At 39.5% G+C, this 27,363-nt stretch overlaps 2 protein-coding genes and 1 pseudogene across 11 annotated transcripts in view; 1 reads left to right on the forward strand and 2 right to left on the reverse strand.

The window, feature by feature from the left end:
• PDE7A (phosphodiesterase 7A) overlaps window positions 1-13,491 on the forward strand; it is a 123,771-nt gene extending 110,280 nt beyond the window's left edge. For 5 of the 8 annotated variants that reach the window (XM_070222206.1, XM_023648528.2, XM_070222207.1 and 2 more), the window contains 5 exons: window positions 130-221; window positions 2,407-2,551; window positions 3,137-3,233; window positions 3,888-3,968; window positions 9,004-10,812. In XM_070222206.1, coding sequence (XP_070078307.1) covers window positions 130-221; window positions 2,407-2,551; window positions 3,137-3,233; window positions 3,888-3,968; window positions 9,004-9,212 — 624 coding nt within the window. In that variant the 3' untranslated portion in view covers window positions 9,213-10,812. Of the gene's footprint in view, window positions 1-129; window positions 222-2,406; window positions 2,552-3,136; window positions 3,234-3,887; window positions 3,969-9,003; window positions 10,813-11,899 lie in introns of those variants that run through there. The other 3 variants (XR_002810277.2, XR_011421571.1, XR_002810278.2) reach the window with 2 other exon arrangements.
• A 3,277-nt stretch (window positions 13,492-16,768) lies between these two features.
• Window positions 16,769-27,363, reverse strand: part of MTFR1 (mitochondrial fission regulator 1) — a 53,196-nt gene continuing 42,601 nt past the window's right edge. For all 3 annotated transcript variants that reach the window (XM_001495100.5, XM_070222208.1, XM_023648531.2), the window contains 4 exons: window positions 21,987-22,222; window positions 19,989-20,247; window positions 19,236-19,404; window positions 16,769-18,374 (listed from right to left, as the gene is read on the reverse strand). In XM_001495100.5, coding sequence (XP_001495150.1) covers window positions 18,306-18,374; window positions 19,236-19,404; window positions 19,989-20,247; window positions 21,987-22,222 — 733 coding nt within the window. In that variant the 3' untranslated portion in view covers window positions 16,769-18,305. The remainder of the gene's footprint in view (window positions 18,375-19,235; window positions 19,405-19,988; window positions 20,248-21,986; window positions 22,223-27,363) is intronic.
• Window positions 26,396-26,492, reverse strand: LOC111775112 (U6 spliceosomal RNA; annotated as a pseudogene).

A 27,363-nucleotide genomic window follows, 5' to 3' on the forward strand; every position in this document is an offset into this window, starting at 1 on the left:
AAGTGAAAGTAGTAAACCAATTCTCAATGAATGTTAGAATTTTAACCAGAGTAGTATTGCTTATAGGTAATTCTTTATGTTCAGAAAGAGCCTTACCATTAAATAATTCAGATATGCCCTTTTTTGTAGAATACCTCAGTACTGGAAAATCACCACTGGAGATCTGCAGTGGGATTATTGAGAGAATCGGGTTTATTCTCACACATGCCCTTAGAGAGCAGGTAGGTTGGATTAAGACTAATTTATTATGAACTATGGAAATTAACTTAGTGAAACAATTTTATAAAGTTGTAAAAATTGTTACATTCAGGTGTTCCAAACTTTTCCATTTTTGTTCAATTTAATGGGTAAATTATCTTATTTTACAAATGTATATCAATTTTAGTAATTTAAACCTATTCTACGATACAGTCGGTGGTATTTTTTAGTGAATTTTTATGAAAGATCATTCCACAGATTTGAGTACTATAAAATTCACTCTAAATACACAATGGCTCAGTCAGAGTGTGCTGCTTATTATATAAATAGTGTTACATATTTCCATTTTATACTCATTTGAATAAAACCTTAAGTTCGAGGTGTAAAGGTAAATTGGATAGAAAGTAAACATTTTGTATAATAAATATATTTTTTAAAATCTGTTCCAGGAAGTTTTCAAAACTGTAAGAAGTAAAAAGAATGCTTTATATCCTTAATAGCATAATCCTAGAGTCAGTTCTAGAGCTATAGGATGAAATAATGAATGGAAAGAACAGAAAGTACTAATTTTTTAGAAAAGGTAATGTTAAGCAGGCCATTTGAAAGCCTAATAAAAAGCATTAATGTCGATGAGCCCAATATGATGTTGGTTGTTAAAATCTCGTCATCGACTCACAAACTAAAGCTTTTAATAATGCCTCACTGCGAGAAGATGCACTTAAGAAAACCATGTGAGTGAGTGTGAATTGTCTCATTCTAGAAAAAAGGTGAGGCATAAAAATACGTTTGGGTATTAAAATTTAAGTTACTATCATTGTTCTTTCTTTCCCTTTCATAAGTTAAAGCCACTTTATAAAAAACTTAAGTGTTTTGTGTAATGACCATAAGAAAAAAGCTGGACTTTATTTTTATTTTTTTAAATCTTTATTCATGGATACCATTTGGAGTTTTGACAGTACTTCTGGTAAGTAAAATTGTTTCTTGCTGTAGTACAAATATAAAAATTGCTTAAACCATACAGTGTTTATATATATATATGCTTTCTTTTTCTGGATTAAGACAGATTAAAATGTTGGCTTCATTAGTCCCTTTTTATCATGTTTTGCATTTGGTGACTAACCCTGTTGAGTTCTCGGATTGAATAAAAATAAAAACTGAAAATAAGAAACACTATGTAATACTGTTCTTTTTCTGTTTTCTTTATTTAGGGTTTGTTTTATTTAATGTTCAATATTGTGAGCCTTTTAATCTGTTGACAGCTCTTTACTGATCATTATACAAAGATGATGTTTGCTACGGCCCACTGAAAAAAAGGGCAGGAATTGGTTTTTTTTTAAGCTTTTTTCTCTTTTGATTTTACTTGAGACAGTTTTTGAAGTGATATAATGTATTTGTTATTTGCATATTTGTATTAACATGTTACCTTTTCCCTTCTCGAAAATTTAGGTATTCATACAGATAATTGACCGATTCTTGAATTTGACCCTAAAAGTATAGTTGAATGTAAACTTTTTAAAATCATTTGGTGGGATTCCATCAGGCATCTTAGAATGCCGACAGGAGCCACTTGTTGAATGGGCCACTCTTCCTCCATTTGAACTTCCTTCTGCGTTTCACGTCTCAGGCACCAAAAAGAGAAACGACAGTTGTTTAGCCCCAGCATAACCTAGCAAAGAATTTTCTCAAGCAACATACTAATCGTAATGCAGATTTCTTTTAGGCCAATAATTCCATATTGGCTGGCAAAATAAGGACACTCTTTTTGGAATGTTTGCATATTGGTAGTATTTTCCTACAAACTCTTGTGGTTTTAGTTTTGATTATTTTAATAGTTTTTCTGATGCATTCTTTAATTTAATTTTGGTGAGGAAGATTGGCCCTCAGCTAACATCTGTTGCCAGGCCTTCCTCTATTTTCTATGTGCGATGCCGCCTCAGCATGGTTTGATGAGTGGTGTGTAGGTCCACGCTGAGGATCTGAACCAGCGAACCCCAGGCCACTGAAGTGGAGTGCGTGTACTTAACCAGTGTGCCACCGGGCTGGCCCCTTTAAAGTTTATTTTTTTGTGATAGGTTAAAAGTTGAATGGCAAGTGAAATATCTTAGGGCTCTATAAAGCTTTCTGAGTATTAAGTTTAAGAAAAAAAAAAAACCAAGAACTATTTAATTGAAAGTCTTGTGTTTTCTCTTTATGTTTCTCTAATTCCAGGCAACAAATGGAGACTGAGATAGGTGCTTTGATACTAGCCACAGACATCAGTCGCCAAAATGAGTATCTGTCGTTGTTTAGGTCCCATTTGGATAGAGGCGACTTACGCCTAGAAGACCCCAGACACAGGCATTTGGTTTTACAGGTAAAAGTTGAGCTTGGCAAGATTCTGTCTCTAGAGTGAATTAGGGGATTATTAGAATCAAAATGAAATATTCTAGTGTAGTTTCCAGAGTGGTTAAATCTTGAGGAAAAGCTGTGGCGTTTCCTTCCAGTAGTAAAACATTTTCCAGCAGGCGAATCTGCTCCCTGGGAAAGCACCATCATTTTTGTATTTTTCATACTCCAGATTTCTAACATGAACAATTTTTGTCAGATTAGGGTACCAATCGACAAACAGCATTTTATTTTAATAAGTTCTCACATCTAAAAAATGAGAGAGTTCGATGATTTATTTGTAGCTTTAGAGTTACTCCGGTCCTTATGTTGGCTCTTGGGTGTTATCAGGCCTGTAGGACTAGGTTAGCAGTCTCTCAGCATTTCTGCAAAAATGATGGGTAGCCCCAATAGCATCATAAAATTAATGTAAAAGGCAGTGGATTTTCTGGTGCAGTATTTTCTTTTTCTGTTTTTAAGGTGTTCTTTTTCCACTATTAGAGTATATTTAAAACTTAGCACAATTGAAATTTTACTTCTTTTCTTAAAACAATTTTAATATTTCGCTTGCTAGATGGCTTTGAAATGTGCTGATATTTGTAACCCATGCCGGACCTGGGAATTAAGCAAGCAGTGGAGTGAAAAAGTAACAGAGGAATTCTTCCATCAAGGCAAGTTACAGTATTGAGTGAGAATTAAACTCTTCAGTCCATTTTTTAGCATCATATGAATAAAATAACTTAGGCATTCATGAGAGTCTAGCAGATGTCTGATATTTTTAGTGACAATTCACAGTAGATGTTATAATCAATAATGGACAAATTGAGCATCTGTTTTGAAAAAATGACCAGATATATAAAGGCATTGCTGAATAGACATGGATCAGGTTGGAAATTCTGCTTTACAGAAAGATTTCCCCGACCTTGCTCTGAGCTTGTCGTGTGTAGAGGACAGGGCTCTATTAGCATGTAGGAAATCTGGTGTGATTTAAAGCCAGGAACGAAGGATCTTCATTACAGGCGCTTTCCTTTTAGAAATCTAAGATTTAAATTAAAATGCTGACAGAATTATAGTCTTGGGGAATCACCCGGTGAAAGTTTTCCACCTCCTCCATTTTAAATAGGCTATCAGCTTGGGAACCTTTTCTGTGTGTGAATAACTTAAATTTAAAAAAGAACAAATTTAGAAGCCATCCTCTCGTGAGGGTTAACTATGTTAACGTTTTTCCTAAGGAATTTACAGGTAAGATGAAGGCTTTAATTATGTATCTTAACCAACAGGGAAGTTCCACATTAATAATTCTCTCTCTTTTCTTTAATTTCTAGGAGATATAGAAAAAAAGTATCATTTGGGTGTCAGTCCACTTTGTGATCGTCAGACTGAATCTATTGCCAACATCCAGATTGGTAACTAAACTACTTAGATATGACTGGTTAGAAAAATGCTGCTGATATTAATTTTGTCCAGAAGAGATATACATTTAAAATACAAATATTAAAGTCATGCTCATCTCTATTTTTTAAATAATTTAAGAAATTTTACCCTTGTTTTTCCTTTTTCTGGCTCTTGTAATTTACTCTCATTTGGTTTTAGGTCGTAAAACATAATTTTGCAGAGTAGGTAGCAATACTTTGTTTCTATTCGAACACTGAAAGAATACATTGTTTGCCCACCTGGAAGCTTCTTTTGCATAACTTTGGGACTGCTGTTTTAAAATGAAAAAGGTGATCACTGAGCATGGTCATAATTGAAGGCCAGTTTCTCCCACCGCTCACTTTTCTCTTTTATCACTGCCTATTGATTAAATCTCTGACATCTTGCACAGGCCTCTTGTAGTCAAGCCTCGAATGTGTCTCTTCAGTCTTCTGCCCAACGACAACCCCCTCATTTACCTACAGCAACTCGGGACTCTTCAGTGGCCCCCAGATCCACGATGCCCCCTCACTCTCTGCGCCTTGCCAGCCCTTCTCATCTGCCTAATAGACTCCTTTTTCTAGAAGATCAGCCTCAATTGTCACCTCCTCCAGAAGCCACCTTCCACTTCCTCCAGGCTTCCAGAGCACTAGATATGTGTCTCACGGCCACCAGGTCCTTGCCTTGGCTTTGGCGGTGTATCCCTGAGGCCCAGCACTGCACTAGAAGCAGGAAGCACTTGAGAAGTGTTTGCTGAGTGAGCCGTAACTGTAATAGAAAGTGTAATGAAGTGTGCTGTGACTGAAGGATGTGCAGCTTGTTGTGGACAAGCATAGGAGAGCTTGGCTAGCCGGGGGTGTGTGGGGGTTTGGGTGTTAAGTAGGGGGATTGTGGAGGGGTAACTCAGCAAGGTATGAGGGATGAATGTAATTTTGGTAGCTGGTGTTGAATAGGGCCCTCGAGGAGTAGGCTGAACATAGTGAAATGTGTACACAGACTTCAGAAAGATAGTTCTAGAAATTCAGAAGATAGCACAATACTGTGGCATAATACTCTGAAAAGATGATTGTGCCGTAGGGTCAGAAATTCAGAAATACGATTCTTACGTTGTAATTGCAAAGGATCCTCATGTGGAAGACAGTGGGTAGTAATTGACGTGATTGCAGAGGGACAAGTAGAGAAGATGGAGAGTCGGGCCCAGAGGAGCGTGGCACAGGCCATAGGACAGGTGTGGGGGGCGCCGGGTCTCCGAGGGGCTCACACCAGTGAGGGCTGCAGAGGCGGCTAGCATACTGGTGGACAGTAAGACCGAAATAGATCTGCGCTGCCCTGATTCTCAGATAGCATAATCATATGCTAAAGAATAGGTGAAATACGGGCAAAAGGGAATTGAAGACAGGTGAGCGGTAGTAAACTCACTCCGGCTCCTTTAAATGTCTCTTTGCCTGAGTCAGTTACCCCCGAGATGAATGAGAGAGCCTGCAAATGAGGTTTTAAAAAACTGCAGTTTTTACAAGGGAAAAGAAACTCAGTGCCTTAAACTCTTCATCTCAGTCTGGAGATTTTGTCAGTGTTGGACAGTTGGGTTATCAGAGGCCAGGGATAAGGTAAATGATGATAGTAGCTGACCTCTCCTGACTCCTCAGCACTTCCCGAGGGGACAAGGACCGCTCCTTGTCCTCCTCTTCAGACGCTGCCCAGTTTATACGGTAACAGGGGTGCCTCCTTCTGACATCACATCCCAGGTAACATGGGGCTTGGAAAGATCCTATTTCTAGGATAAATCACGTGACTATCAGAATAAATAATTCACTAAGCAGTGATTACCTGGAGCCAGCATAGGGTCAGTAAGTAGAAGACATGTTTAATTAACATAATTTCCTCCTTTGAGAGGAATACTAATTTCATTGAACAAGAAAATAGCATGTTCTGGCTAAGACAAGGCATTGGACAGGCGTCCTGTGGGGTCCGTGGAGCTGAGATAGAGGCACAGGGCTGAGACAGTTGAGCGGGTTCACCAGAGGTGGAGCAGCTGAGTCCTGCCCTCCGAGCGGGTGCTCTATGGCTGTGTTCATGGGCCTGGTCCATTCAGTTTTATCAGGTACTTAAGACCTAAAAGAAATATAGGTTAACATAGAGCCAAAAGCGATAGCTGATTCGTTGGATGTTAGAGGCAGGATCCAAAAGCTCTCAACCAGTTGGAACAATGGGAAGAATCAAATAAGATGAATCATGTAAAACCTGGAATAAGGTTCTGCATTTGGGTACAGAACTCCAGCTGCTCATGACTTAACCATGCACCTAGGAAACACAGGGCTGTGGGTGGCTGGCGCAGCCTGACACACGGGCGTGAGGATGGCTGCCAGAAAGCTGCCGTGTTCTTTGACTGCAGTCATGACATTTTCTATGTTTGTTAGTTCATTCTCCTCACCAGGACATGGCTCCTTGAGGGCAGATCTTGTCTGTCTTACTCACTGCTCAAGCCCTGGCCACCCGGGAAGCGTGCCTGGCATATAGTAGGTTTTCAGTTAATATGTGTGGAGGGAATGGAAGAAATGAAAGCAAGCCTTATTTTTGATATCACAACTACAGTAGTGACCCCCCTTATCCATGTGGGATACGTTCCAAGACCCCCAGTGGATGCCTGAAACCATGGATAGTACCAAACCCTTTACATACAGGTTTTTTTCCTATACATACATACCTATGGTAACGTTTAATTTATAAACTAGGCACAGTAAGGGATTAACAACAGTAACTAATAATAAAATAGAACAAGTATAACAACATACTGTAATAAAAGTTAGGTGAATGTGGTCTCTCTCTCTCAAAATATCTTTTTTTTTCTTTCCCTGCTTTTTCTCCCCAAATACCCCCAGTACATAGTTGTATATTTTAGTTGTGGTTCCTTCTAGTTGTGGCATGTGGGACGCCGCCTCAGCGTGACCTGATGATCGGTGCCATGTCTGTGCCTCGGATCTGAACCAGTAAAACCCTGGGCCGCCGAAGCGGAGCACACAAACTTAACCACTCGGCCACGGGGCAGGCCCTCAAAATATCTTACTTACCGTACTCACCTTTCTCCTTGTGATGATGTGAGAGGATGCAGTGCCCCTGTGATGAGATGCAGTGAGGGGAATGATGCAGGCCTTAGGATGCAGCGTTAGGCTACTGGTGGCCTTCTGACAATACATCAGGAGGAGGATCGGCTGCTTTGGGTGATCCTGGATCATCAGGCCATGACAGTGTTGATGGCTGGGTTAAAATAAGCGTTACTTGAACACAAGCACTGCAATATCATGACAGTCTGTCTGCTAACAGAGGTGACTACTAAGTGACTGTGGGTTGGATAGCATACACAGTGTGGATGTGCTTGACAAAGGGATGACTCACATCCCAGGCAAGATGGAGCAGGACAGCAAGAGATTTCATCGTGCTGTTCAGAACAGTGAGCAATTTAAAACTTATTATTTATTTCTGGAATTTTCCACTTAATATTTTTGGACCGTGATTGACTGTGAGTAACTGAAACAATGGTAAGTGAAACTGCAGATAAGAGGGGACTACCAAACTATTTCAGATACTATAATTTGTACACTTAAAAAAATTTAACCAGGCCGGCCCTGTGTCCCAGAGGCTAAAGTTCCACGAGCTGTGCTTCAGCAGCTCGGGTTCACTGTTTGGATCCTGAGCACAGACCTACTCTACTCGTCAGCCGTGCTGTGGAGGCATCCCACATACAAAAGGAGGAAGATTGGCATAGATGTTAGCTCAGGGCTAATCTTCCTCAAGTGAAAAAAGAGGAGGATTGGCAATGGATGTTAGCTCAGGGCAAATCTTCCTTGCCAGAAAAACAAAAACAAAAAACTGGGGTGAGGGAGGAGGGTGAAAGGAGTGATTAGGCACATGTGTGGTGATGGATTGTAAAGTCTTGGGATGGTGATCATGATGTGATCACCACAGAAATCAAAGCATAATGATGTACACCCAAAATTATATAATGTTATAAGCCAACGTTATTGCAATAAAAAAAAAATTGCTCAAAAAAATATTCAGCTGTCAGACCATACATTACTTTTCTAATTAAAAGAAGTGGGTGCTAACTGGTTTAATTTCAGTGAGTTTTTTTGTTGGCTAAATGGAACCTTTAAAAACTGTTACACAAGCAATGATTAAAATCTGAAAGTACATTTCCTCTGTCCTTAACAGATCAAAAGTTTAGGAGGATAATGTTATTTGTTTCTCCTCATATATGTGATTTAATTGATAAGGTATTTCCTAGGAGCTTCTTTTCACTTGTATAAGATACTGTGTAATATAAAATCAGATAGAATGTGCCCTTGAGTGCTGTGTCTCGTAAAGAGGCGGACAATCCTGAAATTACTCCTTTTCTTTTTCTGACTGAATTAAGGAAGGTCAGTTATGTGAGTTGTTTATAGTAGGACCTGGGGACACTTCACTCTAATAATTGTTTAAACTAATCTCCTCTGTTCTTTTTAGACTCATAATTTTTGTCCTGAGTCTTGGCTTTATAAATTCTGAGTTAAATAAGATGGTCAACCTGAGTCCTGACCAGGTTTGAAGATAACCCTCCCTAAGGGGATAATGCGGTGAAGGGCCTCCAGCTCCACTTCAGTCCCGGCCTCGTAGCCCACAGTCCTGGAGGAGACCCCCTCTCAGTCTCCAGCCGTCCCGCTGGAACCATCCCTCAAAGCGTACGGCCTGCTCTCCTCAGAGAGCTGATAAAGCCACTGAGTTTGCTTAAAGGAAAGGATGTGGTTGTGCGGCTGAGAGGAGCTGTCAGAAGGAATTTAGTGTCTGTCAGTTCACCTTTACCTAAATTTCCATTGACTGACTTAAGAAATCGATTCTTCAGAGAAGATAGGTAAATGTACACACACGCACGCATGTTAGAGTCTTTTGAAAAATAAGAGTTAGGTAATATTGGAATAGGACTTGAGGTGTAGGTGTTTCAAAGATCAAGTTTCAGAATGTACGTTAACGCTTTTTTTCTCTTGTTTTCTCCAGGTTTTATGACTTACCTAGTGGAGCCTTTGTTCACAGAATGGGCCAGGTTTTCCAACACAAGGCTGTCGCAGACAATGCTCGGACATGTGGGGCTGAATAAAGCCAGCTGGAAGGGACTGCAGAGAGAGCAGTCCGGCAGTGAGGACACTGAGGCTGCGTTCGAGGGGTTGAACTCACAGTTATTACCTCAGGAAAATCGGTTGTCATAACTCCCGGAATCACTGGGACAGACTGTGCCTCCTGGAGGTTTTTAGAAATGTGAAATGGGGTCTTGAGGTGAGAGAACTTACTCTTGACTGCCAAGGTTTCCAAGTGAATGATGCCAGCATTATTTATTTCCAAATTTCGTCTGTTGGATCATTTGAACTCACTTTTTAAACATAAGACCTGAACATATAGCAATATGCATTTGGCTTTCGTGTGAAACCTTGAATATGCAAAGCCCAGCAGAAGCGAATCTGAAAGGAGTAACACAAGAAGTTTTCGGTGTGCCACGTGTTTTTCAAAGCATTTATTCTTCGAACCATGAAACTTGAACTGAACCTTTCAGCAGAAATCTCTTGGAATTTAACCAGTCTGATGCAACATTGTGTATCTTACCTTCCACTAAGTTCTCTCTGAGAAAATGGAAATGTGAAGTGCCCAGCCTCTGCTGCCTCTGGCAAGACTCGATGTTTACAAATCAACTCTGAAATACTGGTTCTCAATTTGCCTTGGAGCATGATTGTGAAGGAACCACTAGGAATTTTAAAGATCAAACTTTAACTGCAGCTCTTTCCCCCTGGTTTGCCTTTTTTCTTCTTTGGATGCCACCAAAGCCTCCCATTTGCTATAGTTTTATTTTGTGCACTGGAAACTGAGCATTTATCATAGAGTTCCGCCAAGCTTTCCCTCCAGTGCTGTTTGGCAATGCAATTTTTTTAACTATTGGTTTTTAATTTGGGGCGGGAGGGGAAGAACACCAATGTCCTAGCTGTGTTATGATTCTGCAGTGAAGACATTGCATGTTGTTTTCACTACTGTACACTTGACCTGCACATGCAAGAAAAAGGTGGAATGTTTAAAACACCATAATCAGCTCAGGGTATTTGCCAATCTGAAATAAAGTGGGATGGGGAAGTGTGTCCTTCAGAGCAAGGGTACTAAAGTCCCTTTCGCTGCAGTGGGTGAGAGGTATGTTGTGTGTGGATGTATGGATGTGTGTTTGCGTGCATGTTTGTGCATGTGTGACTGTGCATGTGTTATATTTATCCATGTGGGAAAGGATTTGAAATGTAAGCTTTTATTTATTACTTTAGAATGTGACACAGTGAGCAGCCACATTTGGGGGAGGGAGGTAGGGAAGCTGTAACAGATTGCTCCAGTTGCCTTAAACTATGCACAAAGCTAAGTGACCAAACTTCTTGTTTTGATTTGAAAAAAAGTGCATTGTTTTCTTGTCCCTCCCTTTGATGAAACGTCACCCTTTGATGGGCCTTTTGATGTGAACAGATGTTTTCTAGGACAAAATCTAAGGACTAATTTTAAACTTAAAACATTCCACTTTTGTAATTTGTTTTAAATTGTTTTATGTATAGTAAGCACAACTGTAATCTAGTTTTAAGAGAAACCGGTGCTTTTTTAGTTCAATTGTATTTCCCTTGTTACTGTAAAAGACTGTTTATTAATTATGTTTACAGTTTGTTGCAACAGCCATTTTCTTGGGAGAAAGCTTGAGTGTAAAGCCATTTGTAAAAGGCTTTGCCATACTCATTTTAATATGTGCCTGTTGCTGTTAACTTTTGATGAATAAAAACCTATCTTTTCATATTTTTATCTTTGATATCTACCTTATAACTCAATCCCCTGGAAATCACGATGCTAAATTACTAGGAAATCAGTGTTAGCGTCTTGGCTCTAGCATTCACTCATCAGATATTTATTCAGGCAGAGCTGCATGCAGGCACGATCCCCTGGGGTTCTGTACTACTCTCTGCACCTCACAAGTGGGCAAGCCGAGGCCCCAGTCAGGTCGTTTGCTCAGAATCCTGACTAAGACCCGAAGAGGTCAGCCCTGAGCCCAGGCCTCTGGACTCCACAGCATTTTGTTCCCACAGCTGGGAACTGCCTAAGACATCAGCCCCTCTCGCAAGTATTAAAATACTACTTTATTGGCCTCTTTAAAGTAGTAAGAAATGGCCACTTAATTCTACTTGACTGATACCAACGTAAGAAAGGTACCACTGGGCTTCTTCCTCTATCTTCTCAAGTCCAATTCATTAGAAGGGATATAGTGCAGACTTCTGAACATACTGTCATTATTTGCATGGAGGAGTGATGTCCCATAGAAATAGAATGCGAGCCATGTAAGTGATTTTCAGTTTTCTAGTAGCCACATTAAAAAAAGGAAAAAGAAACAGATGGAACTAATTTTAATAACATTTATTCCAATATCTCCAAAATATTTTATGATTTCAATATGTAGTCATTGTAAAAAACTATTGAGATGTTTCATGTTCTTTTTTTGGTACAAAGTCTTTGAAATCCAGTGTGTATTTTACACTTAGAGAACATCTCAATTTCGACTAGCCACATTTCAAGTGCCCAGTATCCACATGTGGCTAGTGGCTGCCATGTTGGGCAGTGTAGGTATAGAAGTCTCATGGTAGCAGAGCAGAGTGTCACCTAGGGAAGGTAAACTGGCCACTTATATGAGGTGGCATCACCTTGGCAAACCTGATGCATCCAGAGTCTGATGAGGATCCTTACAAGCTCACAGACCTGGTATGTCAGCACATGGAGAGTGGAACTCTCTCATAGCACTCTTATTAACCAAGCTCACAGTAACTGATGTTTTTAAGTGTTAACATTTAATTTACAATGAGAAATATAACTATCAATCATTCTTTCCCTTTAGGCAAATCTTCTTGGGAAGCCAAATTATGATCAGCCGGTTACTTGGTGAGCATGGATTCTGAGCAAGGGAAGCAAGTTGCCTCATGCATCCATCTCCCCATGGGGATATACCTGCTGATACTCATGTTTGTGGACCAGGGTTCTCTCTTCCCCTGGACTCTGCCAGTAGTTTCTTCTCCACATCAGCTGCTGATTGGCACATCCAGTAGATATGTCAGTACCTTCAGCCTTGTCTCAGCTGAGCCTGCCTGGGCTCCATCTGCCTGTGTATGATCGCTTACTTCTGCTCTGATCCATTACATGTTTCCTATTGTTTGAGACGCAAAGGATTATCTTTTTATTTACACATTCTCAAGGGGAGACACTTGAGCGTTGCTCCCATTTCCTACCTACACATATAATAAACCCATTGAAAAGTTGTGTTTTGTCATGTATATGTGGGAATGACCGTCTATAGCCCTGCTTCTTAAATATGACCTATATTCCTTGAACATTGATTTTCTAGAAAAATTTGAGCAAACAGTTCAGTAATTTAGAAGATCACATTTAAAATAAATAATTCAATATTATGGAACAGAACACAAAATTCCCAAGAAATTTTAAGATAAAGCAGGAGACTTCAAAGAATTGTTGAGCATGTGGCAGCCCTTGGGGGCTCTACGCCCAGCACTTCGGTAGCGGGGGACGTCTCTGCTCTGGGGGTTAAGGTCCTTGGAGAGAACATTTTGGCAAGCCTTAGCTTAACAACAAATAATCTGGTTCCTCATCAATATTTGTACTCTGTAAATGTGATGGTTTATAATGATCTTCTTTGTATAAAAGAAGTAAATATTTTATGTCCTTTGCAAAGCTGGGAAAATATATTTGTACCCAAGGTACAGGTTAGAGGTGCTAGTAATTCTTTGAAGATTCCTATAATGGTCTCTTTTTCCAAAATGCTTTCTTGGCTCTTAAAGCTTTCAATTTTCTTAAAACTTTAAAACTTTCACATCGCAGGTTTACAATGTTTTCATGTATACTTTTTTTAATGTATAAATATTTTCTTTAAATCCCCTCCCAATCAGGAGGGCATTCCCCTCTTGCTTGGGAAAAAGTCTGCAATGACCTATAGTTAATATGCATTTGGTAATGTTTTTAAATAAATGTGCATATTAATCACCATAGCATCAGCATACATTTGAAACGTATAGTTGTACAGACAGATATGTGTAAGACTTAGTCTGAGCCATTCCTTGCTTGCTAAGGATCTGGAGACAACCTGTGTCATTTGGAAGGTCCCTGAGGCTCCACGGTCTGCAGGTGGAAGGCCGACTACTGGGGGTGAGCTGATGGGCATGGCACACCACAGTTTCCTCCATCTTGTCTCCTCTGCTCAGCATAAAGCTAGCGTAAATTGGGCCATCAATAAATGTTTGTCAAACAAACTAATTTGGTATGAATGTGTTTCCTTTTTAGTTATCAGTTTATCATTAAGAGAAATTATATTGAAACTAGTCTGTCTATGGTGAAGTCATGTGGTAAGCAATATCTGAGTTCCTGTTGTGTGCAGAGCACAGCACTGGCTGTAATAAAAGGGTATTAAAAATTGCAAAACGTGGTCTCTGTTCTCAAAATGTTCGGGTGACAAAATGATGTGTGAAAAGTGTTATCTAACATGGCAGGTTTTGTGTAGTACAAAATGAATGCAAAGTGTCGGTGGGGGGGTGTCTAGGAGAATGAATGGTTTGGTTTGGTTAATGATAAAAATGACACCATTTCTAGTAATTATGGAATTTCATTATTGTTAACATCCACTTGGCTTTCAAATTTGATTCTAAAATAACCTTAGATGTGCTCACTATGATACTTTTAGAAAAATACTAACTTTTATCAATCACAATAACTTTTTTTACTTTTACACCTACACTTTCTAAGTCACCCTGAAGCCTATGTTGAAGTCTGGTAGAATGGGGCGGGGGAAAGAGAAACATCCCCATTTTTAATATTAGATTTCTTTTTGGATGTAATTTAAAACTGAAGCAGTGACTTATTGGTCTGTTGCCACTTTCCACGGGCCCTGTCAATAGTCTTTGTTAAGAAATTCCATCTTGTCTTACGACATTTATCTTTAAGCTCGGCGTTTTATGAGAGAGTGTTTGAGCATAAGTCTGAGGTGTTTACTGCTGAGCCATGTCCTATAAAGAATCAGGAGACTGCATAATATCCCACGTTCCTTTATCTTAGCTGAAATTTCTAAACGTTATACCTAAACTTTTTGAGGGAAGTATCATAAAGGAGTGTGTTTAAAGTTCTTACTGGACATTGGCAGAAAACAGAACTTTTGAATTTCCATCTAAGAATCATCACAAGATAGGGGTCAGCTTTTTCCATCATAGGGAACAGAGACTCACTCAGTTTACCTTGGGTTAACTGGGGCTTTATCCTGAGGGTTCATGTTCATGACAATGGAGACAAACCCTGTGAGGGCCGCAGAAAGCAGAACCTTGCTGAATCTGCTTCTCCCACACTCCTGCTGCTCTTCCTGTCTCTACCTTGCAGTGTCTGCTTAGAAAGGCCGTATAATGTAGTAGAGTTTTTAAAAGAAGCTTTACGGCTAGACAGACCTGGGTTTGGGTCTTTTGTCACATATTAGCTGTGGGTCCTTGGGCAAGTTATCTCATCTTTTGAGTGGCTTCCTAACCTGTAAAATGTCCATCGCTTAAAAGAAAAATAATATATTGACACACAGTTAAATGTTGAATCAATGGCCTAATTCATTTCCTCATAATCTGTTTTGTATTAACTGCTCATGGATACAATTGTATCTCATGACATCCTTATTTGAGCTCTGGGTACCAACTGCCTCTCTCTCAAGGTTTCCCATTCAAATTCCTGAGGGAGAATCTGATTGATTGGACCAGCTTATCGAGGCTGTCCCCTTGGTCACAGACCAATCTGCATTACCAGGTGTCCCCCCTTGTAGAAGGAAGGCAGAGGTTCAGGTGCTGGGCAGTTTGCCTTAGGGTTGGGTTAAGGAGAATCTGGGTGACCTGACTCCCAGGGTCAGCGTCTTATGTACTTCTTCTCTACCCTTGTTGCTACGCCAGTATTACAGAGTGACTTCCCAACCATGCTCTGGTTCTCATTCTTTTTCACCCTTTGATGAAAAGCATGACTGGCCAATGAAGACCGATGGCCATTAGGCAACATAAAGAGAAGGCAATTTTATCTCCGGTAAAAATCCTGTTATGAAGAGTTTGGCCTTTATCCCCAAATTAAGGCTTTCCCAGCTAGGTTAGAAAGCAATTATGAGGGACTGCTCTATAATAGCCATAGCTGTTTGGTGTGGAATGGAAGGCACTCTTTGGGTTATCATTTGCCTTTCTGAGAATGTCTAAATTACACTCATGTTCCACACTAACCTTATGGAAGGAGCTCTCTGTGACCTTTAGAAGAGGCTGGAGAATCGACGAGAGAAGAGTTTGAGAGGCTCCAGCTGTAGGAACATTAAGGTTTCTAGCCCATATGAAGTGGACTAAGGACAACAGTCTCAGAGGGAAAGATAAAAGATTCCCGAATCCTTACTTGGTTACGTAGGTTTTATTATCCTATCTGTTCTTAAGTAACCACACAAGTACCAATGAGGGACTAGCCAGCTTACAAGGTTTACAAGGAAAAATAAGAATTTTAAGAAATAGGTTCACTGGGGTAGCTCGGAAGAATGTGGAATCTCTAGGATGAGACGGGGAAAGAGGAATTTCGAATGGCTGAAGGCTGATGAGAAATACTGTGACAATAACAAGCATAAAAATGATAATGTCATAAAGCCAAGTGTCTCATTCTGCCTGGCAGTCTCAGAGCTGACTTTATTGGGTTAACTCCTGAAAGTTTAAACTTCTATTTGCCAGATTCTAACCCACAGAGAGAATTTCTACTTTTGGAGAAGTTATCAGAAGGATAGTTTCTCCAAGGTATTTCTTTCTGGTAGTTATTACTTCCTGTCAGTTGTTACTTCCTGTCGTCTTCGTCACCGCTGAGACACAGACTCAGGTATTCCTAACAGAGCAAGAGGATGGGATTCTTCCACCGACGGGCCTGTGACTGGGGAGTGGAGCAGAACTAAAGACTGTAGGTCCTACCGCTCCCCCCCAAGCCTGTGCAAGTAGGTGCACTGGGTGACACCTTCTCCAGATGCCAGAGACCATGAATCCTAGGAGAAATCCGTCTACTGGAAACTACAGTGACCTCATGTAAAATGATGTAAGTAACAACTTACTTACACTCTACTGTTCATAGAATATGTGTAAAATCATTATTTCATCTAATCCTCAACAATTTTTTGAGCCGAGCATTAGTCCCATTTTAAAAACAGATGTGACTTGGCCAGGATCACATACAGGGATAGTACCCAGCTCCAGGTCCAGGGCTCCCGACTCATCCTCTGTGTGTTAGGACAGTGAGCCCCCGGGACTAGTCAGAACCACAGCAGAGAGAACATACACCCCTTACGTCCTTTCTGAGCGTCAGCTATAAAACGTAGAGTTTACTGTCAAAATCTTTCACTTCAGGTACTGTGTTGGGTGGGAGAACCAGGAACTGAAGGAGATGGGTGTGAGGAAGATGGGAAAACAGGTTTCATCATCCCAGAGGTGGATTATAGGCTTGGAACCCTGAGGAAACACCCCCAGTGAGCGCCCTTCTCTTTTAATGCTGAAATCCCTGTAAGAGAAAGGTGAATACGAGCAGTACAGTTTATTTTAAGGACTATATTTCCACTTAGAAAATGCAGAAAGCAAATTATTCTTAAGAAGCTACATGTGCAACACAAAGGAATCTTGTCTATTGTAAAAAAAAAAAAAAAAAAAAGAAAACATACATATAGGCATTATGGTCCAAGGAAAATAAAAGTTTGCTTTATTCCAAAACAGTAACTTCCTTATATTGGAGCATTGGCCAAAATTTAATACTGATACAAATATAAATTTCTTAGGTCAAAATATGCATGTGAGGTGGATTTTCTGAATTTCTTTTAAAGGCAGAATTTTTAAACCATACAAAACACTTAGAAACAGTGTACATCAACATGTGTAAAATAAGCCACCGTTCAAATTTAAGCTGAATAACCAAACCATGTAAATTACCTCAACTAATACTTGCTAACATTGAGAACATTGCACACATTTCCAATAACTTAAAAGTGAGTGTCTATCTACTTTCCCCATCTCCTAATCCCCCCAGGAAGAAACAACTATTTTTTTCACTAGATTTAAATAATCCAAATATTTACTTGTGGTAGGAGATTCTGGCATTACCTCTAGCTGAGTTTAACAGAAATATAGAAAATCATGAAGATTTATCAAACATTTAAAAATGATCACTTACAGCAATTCCTTAGAAGCCCTAGATGAGAAAGGCCGTTGTCCACTTTCTAATAACAGCTAAGGTTTATGCTGCATAATATAATTCAACAGAACAGCATTCTGACCAATGATAAACAACTTATTGGAAATCGTTTTGCCTATTCAATTTTTCATTATAAAGCTACTACTTTGACCAATATTAAAAATTTTAAAACTCCATTATGCTGACATTTCCAGAAGTACTGACTTAGCAACAAGTCATCTTTATGATGCCATTTATTAAAATGAAAGAAAAAGAAGATGGGACATTGTGGCTTTTACTTTAAAAAGTGATTTAATTCAATAATTTGATTCCTCACTATCTGAAAACTATACTTCCTTCCTCAGCACTGGATGGCACTGAGGTGAGGCTGCTCTCCCGGTCCGGGTGGCCCTTTAAAGGGGAGCATGGGATTTCAGCAGTGAACATTATCCGCTTCCTACTCAAACCCCATCTCCAAGAAAATGTGAGAGAGAATCTAAGATAGAAGTTTTGTTCAAGGCAAGAAGATTCTAATCTCAAATATTTCACTCCAACCACTTGCGTTGTCCCAGCTGTCCCATCGTTGAATAGTAAGTGATCACTGAGGACGAAGGATGATGACAGTACCCTCAGTGCTGTCATCACTACATTTACACAGACTGTTCTATATCCAAATGTATGCATATAAAACACTTGTACAGATAAATTAGTGTTCAGAATTAAAAACTCACATCTACAAATGTCCTTTCTTTGTTCTGAAGTCTATGTAATTTTTTCAAGCCTGGAAACCTAACATCCTGGCAACACATTAAAAACATGTTCTGTCAGAATATCCACATGCCACGGAATACTTAAGAACCGACCTTCTCATAAAAGCAAACACAACTTTGAGTGCTTCTGTTATTGCTTAATCCTCTAATTCAATTTTAAAGGCAGCACTGAATACTAAATTCAGGTATTTACTAAATAGTGTTGATTTCTACCAGCCAAAGAGCCCTAACAAACCAACAGCTGAACCAGGATAGTCTTTCTCAGCTCATTGTCTGTTAGGAAGTTGAAACATTTTCAATTAAAGCCTTCATTTTTCCTGTAGACTTCAACATGTGTGGCCCAAACTAGAAGAGAAACAAAAAGTATAAAGACATTGGTTCATATAACAGTAATGATACGCCCCCTCCCAGTCATGGACCAAAAGGCTGGGTATGTGCTGCATGAAAAACCAAGCAGCTGGATAATATTAAAACCCTTATGAATTGACAGCTTGTTACAAACATGACATATCAACAGAATGAAAGGCAAAGGGGTAACCAAATTACTTCCTAGAAGAAAAAAGTACAATCATCTTAGCAAGACCCTACTTTAGTCCAATTTTACTTATTTGAGTAATAGAAGGAAACTCAAAAGTTTGTTTTTCAGTGTCTGAAGAGTTTCAAAGAGGCTAGAATTTCTAAGATATCTGCCACTCCGGAACAGACAAGCACATATCCTTATGACAGTAACCTGAATAAAGGGGATGCATAAGTTCCTCTGCGAGCCTCCATGAAATGTGCTGTCTCCACCTACGACACTGCCATACCCCACGAGGCCCAGGTCATCTCACCTGCCCTGGGAAGACTTTCACAGGGTGCCCTCAGAGAAAATTATCTTTCTTTACTTTGAATTTCTGTATTCTGAATATATATTGTCCCAGGATATAAATTTCATTATAATGAATTTCATTTCAGTATGCTTAAATATAAATAAAACAGCATGGAAAATCTGACATTGGAGGTGCTAAGCAGGAAACCAGGGTGAACTTCTGCATCCTTCTTCAGGCTCTTCTGTAAGTAGTCGACCTGTAGGTAGGGACTCAATCCTGTAGTACATCCTTCTGACTATTGCAGAGGACACAGCTGAATGTCTCGCAAAACGCAGGTGCTCAGCAATGGAGTGAACTCCCGCATTGTGGCTGGAAAGGAGTCTGACCTAATACTCACCAATACTCTTTCTGAGGTGGCCTCTGACTCAGACTTCGGAATTCCTTTTTCAACTTCACCTTGGCTATCGCTCCGATAGCGATAAGCAAATTTCTTCTTCAGAGCCTCTGCTATGAGGGCAGCTGGGTCAGCAGCATCTACTGGTTTGGGCTTTATATCTTGTTCTGGCCTTAGAGAAGTGAAGAGAAACGAGGAGACACCTCAGTATGCTGCCATCCCTCAGGGACATGCTTTGTCTGCCTCTCCCTCCCTGGGAGCACTTCTCTGGCATCCCAGATGCTACATAAAGACACTGGCAAACACTGAGGGCAGTGAGATGGAAACTCTAGGTTTAAGGCTCAACAAAAGAGCACAAAGGGGCCCAATGAATAGCCTCTGAGTTCATCTCAAGAGCAGAGGATCATGCTCTCCTTGAGGGCGACTACGGGTCCATTCTCCTCTGCAGGTCGGGTGACTACCACAGTAGGTAGGCGACACGGCTTTACTGAATGAATGACTGGACAACAACCGACATCACATGAAAGGACCGTAAATGCAATGCGGAAACACTAAAGAGTGACCTGGAAATGTTTATTTTGCCATTCTCTTATTAACTGTGTGTAGGAGCCACAGGGGCCCATCTTTTTTAAACTAAAAACTGACAACTATTCATGGTAGTCATGTTATAAAACAAAGTTCTCAAGAGGCCTGGTACTTTGTTTTACAAGACATAAAAAGATGAGGGAAGTGAGAAAGAAAGCAGATGTATCTCACCTTTTTACCGACCGAAGCTTTACACTGTTCATATCTTTAAGGATCTCTAGCATATTTGGCATATCAGGTTTCTTTGGACTGTTCTTAACCACTGTCTTTCCAGCACAGGCTTTCTTCTCTCTTCGCTCTCTAATCAGCTCAATAGCAGACACACTTTGGTGGAGCCCTGGTGGGGGGAGGGGCGGGGGAGGTGGCGGAGGGGGAGGTGGTGGGACAGAGGGTGGTGCTGTGGTCACAGATGTGGCAGAATCTAAATCACCTACAGAAATAAGGAAAAATCAATTTAATCTTCATGGTAATAGCAAAGTATGTTTAAAAGCAAAACTGTATTAAGGACTTACCTGTATACCTGAAAACAATATCCTTAAAAAAAAATCTCAGTTATGTAAATGGAAAAGAGGTTTCAGTTACTTGGTTAGACTCTAAATGCCTGAATCTCAGTCACTCTATCATTTAATCCCAAACTCTCCAGATGGAAAGGTTCCATTTAACTTAACAGGGGTGTTTTTGTGATATCAAATGTTCGGGTCTGACTGTGGCACAGTTTGTAACTACTTTTAGATGAAATACAAAGCAGCCAGTTCTGCTTAAATAAATCTATCTTCAATATATACACAGTTTGACAATTTAGTACTATAGTAACTTTTTGAAAAAATATTTGATAAATTTGTGCTTCATTTTAAATTTATTTACATATGAGACTTCTTAAGCATTAAAAGCCTGTATTGACGTGGATGTGTTCAAAAGAATAGTTTTAGGTTTATTATTGAACAAATTTCTGGAAGAAAAAAATGTTATACTTAATTTCCAAAACAAGAAGTAACTAAGGTAAGAATTAAAGAGGTTATAAAATAAGAACCTAAAAATTCATCTTTCTGAATAATTGGAGGTTAGAGAGTTGTTCATTGAGTGAACTATATTGATTCGGGGAACTCAATGCAGAAGTTTTACTAATGGCATTTATGACTATAAATAGAACATCTAACATAAATCCCCAAATTATCCCATTATATACAGCAGTTTTCCTAGTCTGCCAGAAGAGGGAGGTAAAGCAAAAGAGAAATACGATTTAAAGTTAAGAACAGGGGAGGACTTTTGGTTTTTAAAAAGTTACATGCAAATTTCATTAAGTACCACGGATTACTCGAGCACGCGGTGTCCGGGTGCATTTGCCCTCTGTCCATCTGGCTGTACCCAGGGTGGAAGGGCTTTCCATGTTGGATCACATTAAACTCCAGGAGCACAAAGTAGCTCAGAGGCAGAGTCATGTCCTTATTCTTCAGACAGAGTGGGTTATCACTGAGTCTAGCCAGGACTTGGGAACAACACTAGGAAAAACAACCACTACTTGCCAACGGGTTAATGGACTAGGATTTCAAGGTGATGGTTTCTACTCCAAAGTGACAATGCCAGACAAATAAAAGCGACAGTATTAGACCAGGAGCAAGAGGACCTGACTCACTTTCTACTCTGGGCAAGAAGAGGAGAAATGACTATTAAGTGGCTACTATGTGCTAAGGGGCTTTACATAATTTCCAGTTACTGCCACAATAACTCCATAACATAAGTACTATTATCCCTATTTTAGAGCAGGAAAGGGAGGTGGAAAGGCCAAGTTCTTGCCTCAGGACACACAGGTAAGTAAACAGCACTCAATCCTGTCAGGGCTGTTTTGAGATTACCTCATGTCTGCTATGAATGGTGCCATTATCACAGACAACTAAATTTCCCATAGCAGTCACATGAGTAGTAATTCAACTGTACAAATTCCAGGGTTTTCCAAATATACTCAGTTGTCACCCCCTCTGATAGCATCAAGATTGTTCAAAACAAAACCCACTTTAACCTGACTGGGTCCTGTACTGGACTATGCAAAGAGGACTTAGCCCTGGTTTTCTAACAACCCCAATGGCTATTATTTGCTAATAAATCTTAAAAATTAACGGCATTCTCCTAATTTCCAGTTTGCTGGTTAAAACAAATGTAGGACTTACTGACCTGCGGTGAGATTTTGCTGTTCCTGTAGGGTCACGATTTTGGCAATCTGAGCTCTGAGAGCAGCAAGTTCATTTTCAAGAGCACAGATCTTCTGCAGCGCTTCCTCGTTCGCCAGTGTCGTCGTTTTCAGCTGAGGCTCTTCTGGAGCTGCGTTTGGTAAGGAAAAGCACCTGCTCGGGGGCTTCTCAGGGACAGGAAGGTCATCCTGAAGGGGCTGCCTTGACCTGACCTCTGACCTGCGAGGAAGACAGAGGGTTGGCTGTCGCAGGCTTTGTAAGGGGCATGAACACTCATCACACGTATCTGGACATCACCGCTGAGAACCACTTTTCAGGCCGTCCTTACACAAATCCCCGCCTACATGTTTCCAGACAAGGAGTTTCAAAAGAGCACTTTTCAACCTGATGTAGAGGCATCCCAGCCTGGGTTTCTTGTTGCCATCCCTCTTCTTAATTTTAATCTCTACAGAATCTGCACCAACCAACAGTCTCAGGAGGCAGCACAGACTCCAACAATTTTTTTTACTAATTCATGTTTTGTTTTGGTTTGAACTAAGGTTTGAAGAAACTTTTTAATACTCCTAAAAATGGTAAACTACTACTAGTTATATTTGACAACAAAATCAAACGAGTACTGCATTAGCCCTTCCCAGGGTCTTGGCTTCTGCATTTCAACGTCAGTGTTTTCCATGTAAGATAGAATACATCAAATTGCAAGACACATCGTAACTATATGGGCCAAATACAGCATCAGAAACTGAAAAGGAGAACAGAATCATAATTGAACCCATGCAGTCACTACATAGGCAGTCTCATTTTCACTTGGGTGTAGAAAAAAAAAAGATTTTTAATGTGCATTGTTCTGTACCTCCAAATGGAAGTTTTTTGGGGTTGAGGAAAAAATTCAGATTTCTTTTCAAGGTCAATTTATATACGTATCTATTTCCTCCTATTTTCTATAATTAGGTTTTCCCGGCCTCTAAGCCCTTTACCATTTTTTTCTTCCAGCTTTATTGAGGTATAATTGACAAATATTGTATATATATAATTGTATGTGTACAACATGATGATTTGATATGCGTATACATTTTGAAATAATCACCACAATCAAGTTAACATATTCCAGTTTCCCTCGGTTCCGTGTGGTCATGTGACTAAGATGTAGGCTGACCAGATGTAGGCAGAATGTTGGTGAGTCACCTAGGAAGGCTTCTTAAAGGAAGACGACTCCCCGAGAAAGCAAGTCCTCTCGGCTCCAAGAGCGCAGAGCAAGGGGGTGAGTGGAGTGAGAGCCACAGGGGGCAGTGGCTGACCCTGACACGGAAGCCATCGCTAAGGACGGGAGAAAGACTGGCTGGGTCCCTGAGGACACTGGAAGCTACTCTGAGAGAAAAATAAACCTCCAGCCTGTTGAAGTCACCATTATTTTGGGCTTCTCTGTCACATATAGTCAAACTTAATCGTAGCTGTTATAACATTCACCAACGTTAAATTCTATTTTAGTACTCCTTTCCTGGATATTGGTATTTTATCTCTGCTTGAGAGCTGTGATAATTCTCCACTCTATCTTGTGTTTTGAATGGGGAGTTCTTGGACCTTTAGCTTTTGGTAGTACACACTGAGTTCAGGTGTTTTTCTTCATATCTAATTTTCTTCATGCCCTGTTAATTGAACTACCATACAGAGAAGATGCTTGCACATTGTTTTTTACCTGTAACATTATTAAACAAAAATATTTAGAGAACAAATGTCCTAGTTCTTACCTAGCCCTAGCTTACCTAGCAACCAACTTTAATAATACTAACTTTATCAATTTTATTTAATTTGGAATATTTGAGGGATAGGGAAATATGTTTGGCTTGCAAAGCATCAATTACCATTCACTTTCTTAGCCCCACACTGGGAAGAAACAGGTGATAACATTTCTAAAAAAGTACATGACGATTAAACAAAAGTAAAAACTTCTACATGGAATAGTACCAGTGCTCTGATTAAATATATTAATAATGTTCTTTGAAAGATTACGTTAGGCACTGGCCCGGTGGCATAGTGGTTAAGTTTGTGTGCTCTGCTTCAGCAGCCCAGTGTTCACAGGTTCGGATCCCAGGTGTGGACCCACACACTGCTCATCAAGCCACGCTGTGGCAGCTCCCACATACAAAATAGAGAAAGAGTGGTACAGATATTAGCTCAGTGACAATCTTCCTCAAACAAAAAAGAGGAAGATTGGCAACATATGTTAGCTCAGAGCCAATCTTCCTCACCAAAAAAAGAAAGAGAGAAAGATTGTTATATAAGTTAGGGATTAGATGCATGTGTTCTAATCAACCTGCAATAAAGAAAATAATTTTAATAAGACATTAAAATTTTGAAAAAAAAGTCACTATGGCTCTTTGCTGATGCAACAGGCTAAATTCTGATTTCTACCTACCTTTCACAGGATAGGTCGAAAATTGTTAAACAGCTCTATACAGTAAATACATTAAGTTACAAGTAGATAGAAATTAGTCAATCTTTTGAATGAAGTTTTTTGAGGGGAGATATTTATAGAGTAATTATATTTAATATCAATATAACGTCAAATATTCTTATTTAATTTAATATGCTTCCTATGTTCTTGGTAACTTTTTATGTTTTTAACTAAACTAAACACAATAGCGATTTTTTGAAAAAACTAGGAGAACTGCTGGTAGGTTGGGACAGCAATAGGGATGGCATTTGAATCTTAAGAACAGATCTGGGTAAAATACAGAAATCTGAAATAAATGTCGAATTAAACTATCGCATGTGTTCAAAACAACAGTGCAGAAGAAGGGAGAGCAGCAGTGAGTGAACTCAGAGGAAGAGAAGGCTCAGAAGCAGAGTGTTCTGGGGATGGAGGATGGAAGCCACCACACGGGCAGCGGGCTGAGGGGCATCTGGAGGGTGCCAACTGGGAGGAAGTGGAACTGAGTACAGAGGAGAGGAACAGAGAACCAGCGGATAAAGACTCATCTCTACCCCCACCATCTTCCATTCTCCATGGAAGTTGAATTTTGCTTTCTTTATCAAAACATACCTAAAGGAATAGAGATACTCCTATCTGGGGATGGAAGTGAGGATGATAGTTTGTTTTCCTATGAGTCCAGAGGTTTCATGAAGTCTATATTATAACAGCAAATAAAGTTAAATTTTGGATATCAGAATCTTTTGTGCTGCTAAACAGAAAATGATGTTATAATACTGTTTATTCAAGAACTAATGGTCACTTTCATAGAGTATATGCCCATTTAAAATCCTAGACATTACAGGATCCAAAAGTATTAAAGGATTAAAGTTTGTTTTAAAATGTTATCATTCAAGTGTAAACCAATCTTCAAATCCCATGAATATTTACTCTTCAATATCCAGAATTGAAACAACATAATATGTCAATTTGGAGTAAGATATCAACTACAAGACATGTTTGAACAGTTTACTTCTTTAAAAGATATTCTAGGCAAAATAAATGGTAAGAGAAAATTAATGAATACTGAACAGCAACTACAATGTTAAAAAACAGAATTAAGCTTTCACATCTCCTCGTTAACTCCTACAGGCAAATTTCATCCTTTTCTTTCCATCTACTGAAAATTAAGGACAAAGCACTCATTAATCTTGAATACCAGTAGGCCTGGTAAGAGAAAAAAGTTTAGGGTCTTAGCAAAATAATTTAAGTAACAGTCAGATTATCTGTATTTTACATCTATGCTATTTTCATAACTTTGATTATATAGATTCTGCATTTCCCTATATGAAATACTGTTGATGGTTATGGGATCAAACAAAGTTTTAATAGGAAATGTGGAGATTTCAATTTAAAGGTGGGTTTTTAGACAGTGTAAAAGGAAAGTCATCCTGAAATGATTATGTCTTCTCTCAAAGACACAGAGAGATTCAACATTTAAAGGAGCTCGAGAACCAAAAACAAAAGCCAGAAGAGTTGCTCTGTAATACTCTTCCCTGTGTATGTAAAGTTTTGTGAAAATTCTCAGACATGCCCCTTGCTTTAAAAGTACAAACACATAGCCTTTTCTCACAGACATCTGTTTTATAAGCCAGTCAACAAATAATTCATTCTCAGAACCAACGTTCGCCCTCCTTCAGAATAGAGAGCTGTTAAGAGCTAGAATATAGAGGCAGAATTAATCCAAACTAGAGAAATGCTTGTCTAGAATTTGTGTGTATAATTCAGAGAAATTTCAAGAAACAAAAACGAATATAACAAAAAAACCAGGCATCAAGTATGGATGTCCCAAAAGCAGAAGACAAACAGCCAAAGTGTTTCTCCTTTTGTTTTTTCCAAATAATTTTATTGGGCTTACAATGGTTTATAACATTGTGTGATTTTGGGTGTACCTTATTGTTTATCAATTCCTGAGTATACTTTATAAAAATATGGAAAGCTTCATGCATTTGTGTGTCATCTTTGTGCAAATCTTCTCTGTATCGTTCCAATTTTTAGTACATGTGCTGCCGAAGTGAGCACCCAAAGTGTTTCTTAAAACCATTTTCCGCACACTGACTTCTGCTGGTGAGATTTCTACCTTTGTTGTTCGTTTGATTTTGCCTCCACAGTGCCTAACAGCAGAAGGCACAGGCTCGTTTCAGGGGGCACTGCACCCTAACTGTCCAGCTCTCGTACCTTTTCAGGGTTAGGATCAAGGGCAGCCGCTGTCGGAGCACAACTTACATAAATAGGAAAGGCTTTTTAAGCTCCACTGACTATTTCAAAGAAAATTCTAAATTAAATATAATGTACCTCTGGGGCATTATAATAATGGACCCTTATTTCACTTAGTGAAAAATGATAATGCACCTTTATCTCACACTAAATGAAAACTCAAAATCTGAGATTAAGTATCAGCTCAGTGTGTATGAAAGGTGGTATTCCCAAGATGATTTTTATTGACCCTCCCCACGTTTTCAGAGAATAGCCTAGAAAGGAATAAAAATACACTCTATTGTCAGTTTAGTTCCCTGAAAACATGAAGTTGGGTAGAAAACATTAAGTTTTCCAAGGGAGCAAGTAGTTGGATAGAGACAAACTGACTGGAGAAATTATTTTGACAGAGGTAAGTAACGCATGAAAGCATTTCCGGGGAGCAGACAGGACTGCTGTGATGCGAGGGAGCAGACGACTAGCGGGATTCACTGCATTAGCCCTTCTGGGAGCTGTTCAACACAAGCCTCTTGCTTTGTATAGTAAAGGCTGGATCTTCCTAAAAGTGCTATTTAACAGAAATGACATTTCTCCCTTCAATGCAGTTTTTTGTTGATGTACATTATCAGTTAATGTCTGGTGTCAAATAATTGAGATTAAAGTGGGCCTGAGTAACACCTACTGTTTGCAGTGCTGG

The sequence above is a fragment of the Equus caballus genome, chromosome 9 (genome assembly GCF_041296265.1).
Source record: "Equus caballus isolate H_3958 breed thoroughbred chromosome 9, TB-T2T, whole genome shotgun sequence".
NCBI lineage: Eukaryota > Metazoa > Chordata > Mammalia > Perissodactyla > Equidae > Equus > Equus caballus.